The sequence below is a fragment of the Pygoscelis adeliae genome, unplaced genomic scaffold, assembly GCF_000699105.1.
Source record: "Pygoscelis adeliae isolate BGI_AS28 unplaced genomic scaffold, ASM69910v1 Scaffold34, whole genome shotgun sequence".
In the NCBI taxonomy this organism is placed as follows: domain Eukaryota; kingdom Metazoa; phylum Chordata; class Aves; order Sphenisciformes; family Spheniscidae; genus Pygoscelis; species Pygoscelis adeliae.
In genome coordinates this window covers 6728090-6738368 of record NW_008824658.1, presented here as the reverse complement: position 1 = coordinate 6738368, position 10279 = coordinate 6728090, and the positions used below count along the sequence as shown (strand labels likewise).

At 42.9% G+C, this 10279-nt stretch overlaps 1 protein-coding gene across 1 annotated transcript in view; it reads right to left on the bottom strand.

Moving 5' to 3' along the window:
- Nucleotides 1–2025: 2025 nt before the first annotated feature.
- The window catches only part of SLC22A4 (solute carrier family 22 (organic cation/zwitterion transporter), member 4), a 19174-nt gene continuing 10920 nt past the window's right edge, over nucleotides 2026–10279 (bottom strand). The window contains exons 6-10 of the mRNA XM_009322780.1: nucleotides 8852–8952; nucleotides 7629–7843; nucleotides 6783–6965; nucleotides 4254–4389; nucleotides 2026–3038 (exon numbers count right to left, since the gene is read on the bottom strand). Coding sequence (XP_009321055.1) covers nucleotides 2963–3038; nucleotides 4254–4389; nucleotides 6783–6965; nucleotides 7629–7843; nucleotides 8852–8952 — 711 coding nt within the window. The 3' untranslated portion in view covers nucleotides 2026–2962. The remainder of the gene's footprint in view (nucleotides 3039–4253; nucleotides 4390–6782; nucleotides 6966–7628; nucleotides 7844–8851; nucleotides 8953–10279) is intronic.

Sequence of the window (10279 nt, the reverse complement as noted above, 5' to 3'; positions counted from 1 at the left end):
GCTTATTTGTGAAAGGGCTTATTTTAGGGTTTTATTTTCATACCTCATCCATGCTAAATACGTTTTTAATTACTTCTTTAAACTTCTTTGCACAAAGCGTTAAAGTTAGGAGACTTTATTCTTCAATTACAATCCACACGGAAAGCAGGTTATACAATGCCAGTGCACATTTTTATTACAATGAAGACAGACGTTAACAAGTGACAATTACTACAGTTTCATATGCTGTGGCAGATCCAGTAAGCCAGCTGAGGATCAAAGGTTGCACGGAGAGACCCAAGTAAACGTGACAGAGATGACAGATGAGGCGCAGCCCAACGGCCCCTGCGGTCAGCGGGAGCGATCCAGCTGGTGCTTCCCTCCCGTCCCCAGGTCAGAGCCTTACCGGCATCCCCCAGCTGCGCGGGAGCACACAGGTCCCATGCTGAGCCCCGCCGAGTATCTGACGCACAGGAACCCCGCTGAAGATTGCAGTGAGAGGCTTAAATAGCTCACTAGCAATAAATGTGATTTCGCCAATAGCTCCTAAACCAGTGCTGTCTTCTTCAGCTTTGCAATTAAAAAAACAGTAAGTCACCAGAAACTGGCACTCCAGATTCATCCCTATTTGATTCTTCCGCAGACTATTGCTCTTTGGGTTGCTGCAGAAATCCCCATGCGAGCCTGGGCAAGATCCTGGCAGAGGACAGAAAATTCTCCTTGCAAATGCTTCATCAGCTGAAGCAATCTCCTTTTCTTGTTTTTACTGGGCTCAGACACCGTAAGGCCTTATAACAACATCACATAATTTCAGAAAGGCATTCCACTCTTGTGAAAGATTTTTTTTTTAAATCTGCCATTAAAAATACCAAAATGCGACACTAGCTTGAGATCAATGGTATAAGCAAGAAAAATGAGACTGATTAAAACAAGGTATTTAAAAAAACCCACAACCCTTTTTCTTATTTAAAAAAGGAAAACTAGGTTTTAAGATACTACAAAGTTCAACAGTACAAAAATATTTACCTTTTCGAAATATCCAAGCCTACGATCACATAAAATAAGTATCAACTTAATACAAAAATCTTCATAAAAATATGGCCACCTATATTTAACCAAGTCCTCAAACCTGTCCTACGCTGATATAAAGGCTTTGTTGAGAAATTTAGTTATGTCTGAACAGCTATGCTATAGATTAACTTTTTAATAAGTAAAACCAAGATTAAATACTGCTGTTATGAGAGAAATTCCAGCTTGAGAAGGGATGAGAACATCAGGGGTCACAGGATAATGGTTGCCTCATGCCACGTTACATTTATGGCAAAAGAATAACTGCAGAAAATTAATACGAAAGTAAACAGTATTTCCGCATCCCGAAGAGCAGCTTGAAATAACTGCACAAATTCCTTGCATTTAAATGTTATAAAGCTTTATATTTGTGCTTGAACTTACAGGGAGAGCCTCATTCCTGTGCCGTGCCAGCACGAGACAACTTGCCACGAATTTCACGTTACAGAGGAGACAGTGTGCTTTTGTTGGCCCTTACAGAAGGTGAATCATTGCTAATTGTTATTTATGGAGGATAAAAATCAGTCTGCCAGGTCTGATAGACTTTATGTGGCCAAGAAGTGCATGCACAGCCAATAAATAGAAAAATAAAAGGTATTACACTTTTTTCAAACTGTGTAGTATTCATAAAACAGTAGTAGTAGCACAACTCTAAGCTCTACATTTGAGTTTTCATCCAATTTAGCTTTGCTGAACTTATAAAAAATGCATACATAACCTGAAGGATTTGAAAAACAGAACACTGGCTTTGTTGGCTTTTTTTTTGTTTTGAAAAAACTGTGGTCCCAAATGAGCCCTTTTGTATTTTTAAGCTGCAGGTGAACAGCTCCAGTACAGAACATCAGCTTTTTGCGAGCATCAAATCCCCTTTAAATTTGTAAATGGTACAAAGGTTTTGCAGAGGCTTTTGAAACTGCAATGAGCTTTCTCTGAAGGTACAAAACAATGTGGTATATATTCAAAGGAGAAATTAAATGCTTTGAAAAAGAACCCCAAAAGATCTAAAAAACTGCTTATGACAATATACCATGAAAAACCCGAAAGCTAAAACTGCATGGCATGTTTGGATAGGATCACTGATTTGCTAAAGCCCCTGTTTCTTTTGAAAGCGGGCATGGCCCATCAGAAGGTCAGCAAGCTATAGTCCTTACTCGGTGTTAAAGGCTTCCCCCTGTCCCCAGAGACACTGAACATTCATGAAGCCCAAGGATTTCAGCGGGCTCAGGCTTTATGAAAAAGCATCAGCTTTTACAGGGAGAAGTGGATCAGAAGTGGATCCCAGGTCCTGGGAAAAGCAAGCGACATCAAAAGATACTCTGATGTCTTGTTTAAAAAACATGTCTTTGCAGTGAAGTCTATGTCTGCTTCGCTACAACTAAATTCTGATCCCACTTAGTCTATCGGGCTTTGGTCACAGATTTCAAAGGAGGCTGGGATCTTTCCTTTAAGGACACGTGCTGAGATTTTCAAAGACAGACACCCAGCTCCCCTTCATCCAGTCAACACACACAGTGAGAAAAAACACCAGCATTACATTTGCTATCTTTTTTTTTTTCTTTAAGCAGCTTAGATTGAGAACCTGACTGAGTGGAGTCATTGCTGTATTATTCCTAAGGCTCATTTCTAGCTTACTCCTCGAATCAATCATGTTCGGCACATGCAGGCCCCCATTTCTCAACAACTGTATCTGCTGACAACCCCCAGGTATCAGAACACTGAATTACAGACTAAGAGTCCTATGGGAGTAGACAGCATCTGTTCAGTAAACTATGTATTTGGGTACAGTAGCACAGGGGACAATAACTATGGTGCAGTAGCATTTACTGTTGGGTTTTGTTTGCTTTCCTCTAGCAGAAAATGCATTTTGAGACGATCTTGGTCTTCTTTCAGCCCCTCTGAGAGCATGCATCTTTCTTCACAAGGGTGTTACCAGAATTTTAGGACTCTCCTTTGAATTCCTAATGCCAGTGGTTTGTTGCCGATTTCTGAAACTGAAAACAAGTAAAAGACTGAGAAGCTAGACAACATTTTACTGGGTGTCATCAGACACTTCTTCCTAATTAGCACCGCTAAAATAACCATGTTACACTACCAATATAAACATTAGAAAAAACCCAAGTGCTCTGCAAAATATGCCTTTCCGGATGGCAGAAGCACTGCAGCAAACACCACTTGGCACTTGAACGTGACTGTAATTCAGTTACTTAGTCTGTTTATGCAAGAAGACTGCAAAGGCAATCTGGTTTGACTCTAGGATTTCTAGCTACAGTTCATCAACTGCAAAGCCAAAAAGCCTTAGGGCAGATATATGAGAAGTCTCTAATTGTGATAAAAAGCAGCATGCCCTTCTCAAGGAACCTGGCCCGAAAATTCTTCTTATTCTGGAAGCATAATGACAGCTCCTTATACCGACCAGGAATTAGATACAGGCAATTCCAGCTATTGTTGCTTGCAAGGGCAAATTCTGTTCCAGTACAAATTCTCAGTAAGCTGGATAGTAGCTTTGCAGCTGCACTTTGGCTAATTCAGTTTCCCTCTGCTGGTCCCAAGAGTTTTCCTCCCACGACAGTTAACTCGCCAACACTGGCCACCTCCACTGCACCAGCACTATAATGTATGTGCACAGATTTCAGTGGAGATGTTTGCTCAGGGTACCTTAAATAGCAATCGTGGTGGGGCAAGAGAACTGTCACTGCTTATAGCTAAACAAAATAAACCAGGAGAAAAGCTGTCCTGGCATGTCTCTAGCCTCCCAAATTAAAGAGGCTAGAATATTGAAATCCTGTGTTTAATTTGGAGCAGTACCTAATAAACTTACACTGAAAGAGTAAAGTGTTTTGTAATGTAAATCATCCTACTAAATGAATAGTTTAAACGAAGAGTTAAGGAGAGTGAATGATGTAAAAGGATTGAAAGTGTTGGGAGATATGAAGCAACAGCCTCAAAGTGATGCGAAGGTCAGCCTTGATTTGCGAGTCCCCACTTTCAAGCACATCAGCTCTCAGGTTCTTTCAGAGATTCTGGAGAAACTGCATAATGTCAACGTCTGTCAAATTAACAACAAAAAAAAAATCTAAAGGGCACTTTGAAAGCTTTGATGTTTTGCAGTGGATCTGATTAAACATGTTTACCGATTGTGAAAAGGGACTATGTAGAAAGAGGTCCTGAATTCTTGTGAAGCATGGGATGAATGAAAGCCGCCTTACCATTTCACCTTCAGCATTTGCTCAAAGCTCTCAGGCAGGGGATTGCCGTAACTCTCCGGGAGAAACAGGGTAAGGATCCCGATCAGCACAGTCAGGCTTCCCATTAGGATATATGGTAGGAATCTGTCGTAGGCACCTGACAGAACACAGGACATGACACCAGTACTTATACGTCCACAATCAATGAACTCGTGTAAAATTTATATTCCAGGCATCGCTGTAACGCAGAATTAATTTGGAATAATTAGCTGAAATCTTTGTACATACCAAAGGTGAATCCAAAACTGAGCTACATCTGGTATCTGCTAGCAAACAAAGGGATTTTTCAATTTTAAAACTACAATGTACACTCTAAGATGGTCACTATCTACCATCAGTTTCATGCCGTCCCCCATGTTCATGTAGCAGCTAATAGGTTTTTTGTACACTTTCAACTGGGATAGCCAACATCTTAGCAAGGTAACAGCTCTGCGGGGGTCACTGCTGGAGTCTTCAGTACTACACTGTCATCAGGAATCAAATCCTCGGTTAAATAATTCAATGTGAGGGAATAAAAATGCTCATAAGCAACCAAGCACTCATCAGCTGCCTGGGATTGTGCATCCTCCTGATCTTGTGCAAAAGAAAGGAAGAGACTGATGACAGCTGAAGGGGCCGATTTCAGACTAATGGGACATTAACGGGGGAACCCTTAAATACCTTCCTTATTGCAAAGGGAGAAAGCATCAGGCCTCCTGTGACAGACAAGAGGCTCTGACCTTGGTCTACTCAGAGTATTATTTTGGACTAGAAGGCAGCGGCCCCTGCCAGCAGCCTCAAGTATTTGCGCAGGATGCAAGGTCTTCAAGTCACAATAGCACAGCAATGAAAAGGTCTTTCAGTACAGGGATTAGCTAGGAATTAAAGTATTTAAGGTAGAGAAAGTACTAAACTGGACTTGACAGCTTTATTTTTTAGTTGGGATAGAGCAGTATGCTTTATAATGTACAGAATAAACTAGGATTAAAGTGAAGACCCCTGGGTATTTCACATAGAGCCAAAGTTTGTGATTTGATCTCTTCTGTGTTCATCAGTTGGATGAACTGCAAGGTCCTAATTTAGCTGTAGCAAATATCAGCAGCAGCTGATGAGTTTCTCCTAAAAGCTCCTAAAGTTTAGGAAACTATTCTGGTGACTGGAACAAGATTTTTTAAAGGCTGAGCCTATGGAAACCTGGGGGAGAAAAAAACCAACAGTAAAAACTTTATCCTGTCTCCATCTCTCCATTACTGTTACCTGTGCTGCAATGGAGACCGAAGACCCTAAGGAGCATCACAGTCATGCTGTCCCTTTTACTTTACATTTGCACTGTACAAGTATGAAATAAAGACAATGTATATTCATCATTTTTGGTACAGTGTGTTACAGGCACACTGGAATGCAGCGGTGAGACAACACCGGTGAGTACAGATAGCAGTCTCCTCTCCCCTCTCCCAACACGGTGAACCAGCATTAACCCCTTAGCAGTGCAGTACACCAGCAATGCTCCGCCGGAGTCAGCAGTCACACTCATTTTGTATCAAAGGTCTCAGCAGAAAGCAAAACTCGTTAGGTGCAGGGGAAAGCTGCATCGGGTCCTCCAGTGATGGCAGAAGGAAATAAATCACGTGCGAGTGAAAGAAACACAAGATTGAGCACTGGACTGAGCAGCCGGTATTCACAGATACTTCCATCTTAATCCCCTAATCTCTGTCACCCTCTCCTGTCTGCAACATGAGGATCATTTCTGTGTACTTAAAAAAAAAAATTAAAAAATTATCAATTAATATTTGTGCAGCACTCTGAATGTGACGGTAATGAGCGTCAAAAAAAAAGCCTATGAGGAAATCAGTAATTCTGTTTACAGACCAAGGCATGCACAATATGAAAAAGCAAAATGAGTGCCGAGGTGCCTGGCTTAGTAACTCAAAAAAAAAAAAATCACGAAGGTCACAATTAAACACACTCTTGTGCTGCTTAATCTGCATGTTTTCCATGTATTGCTTTAGAGAGCACAGATTCAGGGGGTGTTTGGATTCCCTCCTGGTTCATCTGCTCCTGACATACCCATCTCGGGATGCGCATGAAGAGTACAATGCAATGAACTTCCTACCGGCGCTTACTTGCTAGATTGCTTCTTGTTACACTCTCCTGGGAAACTAACTGGCGTCCCAGGGGTAATACCCATTGCCAAGATGTGACCAATTATTATCCCAACCACTCCGCTTTATAAACACCATCTTTGTCTTGGACCAGCTCGGACCTGCTCCGGTGCTATACGAACGGTCCCTCGCCTCAATAAAGGACAAGAGTGCCTTATTCTTCTGTGAAACCCAAAGAGCTCCACTCCATTTCTACAGTGTGTAGCAGTGAACTCAGACCCACGGTGAGAGAAGGAACTTAAAAGACCACAGACGAAGGGACTTCAAGCTGAGCCTGCACTGCAGAAGCTCAGAGATAACTTCTCTGGGCAGTGGTGTAGTGCAAGGCAAGAAATGCAAGATGTCTCACCCAGGTAAACAAAGTAAGGAGCAATGATGCTGCCCAGCCTGGAAGCCGTGGAAGTAGCTCCGACTGCCATGTTTCGCACTAGCGTTGGGTATAGCTCCACATTATAGACATAAAGCATTGAAAATGCAGCTGTGATGCCAAATTTCCCAACCATCACCAGGCCAACAGACAGGACATTAAAATCTGGAGGAGAAAAAATAAAATCAAGGTGAAGAAACAACCCCCTGTGCTTATTACTTGTATTTCTTCTACATCCCAAAGATCATATCACTGTTTTTTTCCTAGCGGTGGTGATTTTTTTTTTTTTTTTTAAATTATACAATGTATAGCCCCATCCCTAGATGACTTGGCTCCAAACTTCCCACTGAGTGTAATGCAGATGCTCAGGTTATTTTGTACTTCTCAGATTTTGGGCCTCTCCCAGTGAAACAGCATTCTTGAAATGGAACAAAATTCTGGATTATACAACAACAAAGCACAAGCTTAAATCCACCCCTTTTTCGCAAAAACCTGCAGACATTTACACACAGTGAAATCTGGAAGACTTGCAGGTTTTTTTAGCCTCTATGCACAACCAGATAAATCACAGTACACTTTTGGCTCTCATTTTACAAGCTGGTTCCCCTGGACTATAAAAAGCTCAGTAATTTGACACAATAAATGAGCGCCATGCATGACTCAGCATATACATATGCATATAAAAACACGGCTGCAGGTGATCAGCATAAACCTGACCTCAAATTCCAAATTTGATCGTCATTTCCAGTAATTTTACAGAACTATTAGATAGTACCGTAAAATACTTCTAACATTTTACATATTTAAGTCATGTATTGAATCTTGTACCTGCAGGAACCAGCTGAATGAAGAGGACAACACCTCCCCCTAAAAACAAGGTGCCAGATAAGGAGTAGCGCCGAGGGAGGGAGCGGAGGAGTAGCCAGGCAATCACGTAAGCTGGAACTTCAATAACAGCCGAGAGGAAACAGTTGATGTAGGCATTTCCATGCCAGTTTGGAGTGCTGAGGGACAGGCCAAAGTAACCAACTGACGTGAAAAACCTGAGAAAAGCAATGAAACCAAATGATTCCAGGCGGTCTCTGAACGCCTCCAGTGTTGCCTCTGGTGTTGTTACAAAAACAGAATGTCGCAACGCATCACCACAGGCATCGTGGCTTAAAAAAAAATCTCAGTGGCAACCCCATCTTTCTAATTCTGCCATCCCTTCCAGTGATCATATCCACAGCGGCTTGAAGAGAGCTCTGATTTCTCTGTCCCTCCTGCATACACTATACCAAGTAAAAGGCTTTGTGGAAGTTGTTCACAAAGGCTTTTCACTGCAATGGACTCATTAACGGCACAATGAAATAACTCTTGGAAGCTTCCCATGCCAACTACGTTCCTACTTGTAGCCAACGCCAGTGACAGGATCTCCCACCCTCAGCAGTTCCGTTACATCTTATTTAATCTTCACAAGAAAGCTGGATGTTCGGGTTTCAAATCTCAAGAGTGCCTCACTATGGCATGCCAAGTGTGCTAGCCAGTTCCTTTCTGCTGGGGGTAATAAGTACAGAAAAGGGTCCTGGTTTGTCTATATGGTATTATTGGGTCCTCATTCCTCGTGGCTGCCCAGGCAGGGACCAGGATCTCACTGAGATGGGCACTGCACAGAAACAGAACAAAAACGCTGGCCATGGGTCTGGTTCTTGTTATGTTACTGAGTTGATGCCTCTGCTTCAAGAAGGACATTTCTCTTCAAATAGGGATTATAGAGACGGGAGCTTCTTAAAAAAAAAAACAAACCAGCAGCCAAAAAGCAACAGAATTTAAAATACACAAGTTGTTAATATGGTTTCCTAACTATTTTACATCTGAGTCGAGGCTACTGTCTCCATACTCTTGTGTGTTAATGCAGTGCGGGTGCAAGGACATTGAGGGCCATGTACTGGCCAAGGACCGTGTGTAGATGGGCTCCGAGGCTGAGACTTATTATTTAAACCTGTGGCATGTGCCCTCAAATCAGAAATTGTTCTATTGCCTGGGTACTGTAGGAATACACATTTCCTTACCACAAAAGTAATGACATAATAGTAATAGTTGCAATGTTTCGGGTTCGAAACAGGTCCAGAAGGATAGCCTTCTGCTGCTGCTGAGGCTTCGAATCCTGCATCTGAAGGAAAAAGGAAAACAAAACCAAAAAAATTCCCACACACCTAAGAGCAAAACAACCGCTGCACACCCACAAGTTTGGGCAGTTATGAAGTTACGACTCTATCAGGGGGTAACTAGCCAGCCCAAGGGCTGCTTCTGCACCGGGGACGGCAGTCCTTAGGTAGAGCTTGTCTCTGCACCCAGCTGTAGTCCACAGTAGTTTCCAGTTTTTTGTTAAAAAAAAGGTGGCACTGAGACACTGCACAATGCTGACTAATTAAAAAGGAGTATCAGCTGACAAGAAAGACGCATTAACACTTCCTTAAGGATCTAACACAGCACTTCCAGGAGTAACCTCATTACCAAAGGCATTTTTCCGTGCACTGTCCACTTAACTCTCTTCTGTTCAACCTTCACAAACGGTGTGAAATAAATGCAGAAGAGCGCCCAGTTTTGCTGCCTGCCTGCCGGCGCTCTGCCGGGGAGGGGGACGAATGCCAGAGCTCGGTGTGGTGGCCAGGGCGCATCATGGGAGCATCTACCACCCCAGATCGGAGACAGAAGTTCCAGTCTGAGGCTTGAAGCAGGAATTCTTCCGGATGGTGTGAGGGTGCCCTTCTGCCTGCATGGAGAACCCTTGCCCTGGCGAAGCCAGTACTCATGGCCATGCTTCCCTCCAAGTCCAAAGAGTGAACTGCCCTGGCCCTCCCTATGGGGATACCCAGGAGATTTCCTTTCCTAGAAGAGAGGATGGTTTCCGAGGAATGTCTTTCTAGCATTCCGAGGAATGTCTTCCTACTTCAATCGAGGACTGAATGTGCAAACATCATCCTCAGGCTTTTGTGGACAGACACTTTGGCACGCAAGACTCCCTTGAAGTAAAGGACAGCTGGAGCTGCTGCTTGGTCTCAAAAATATGCAGGAGTGATGAAAACTCATGTGCTGGAGCCTGAAAAAGTCATGTCCAGTATGAAAGACATCTGAACTCTGGCTGTGAAGTAAGGAAAGTGCTTTTCCGTGGTTTCTGTAGGATGAGCTCCCCATAGCTGCAACACACACTTGAATTTACACTAGAACACACACTTGGAAAAGAGATCTTCAGCAGCCCAACCAAAATTTAAGCATGACATTCAAGAGATGAATCCTGCCCGCAGGAGGTGTAGCACGCAGCATCTCTCTCCTGCAGATACTGCAAAGGAGCACGCGGTGCTTTGCTTTCCGCTCTATCAGGAGACATAAAATGCAGGTGCTAGTATAACGCAGTAAAGTAAGATCTGACATACAGACACGCGGTCATTGCTGACGCAAGGCTGGAAGCATTGCTGGTTTCTTTGAACAATAAAAAT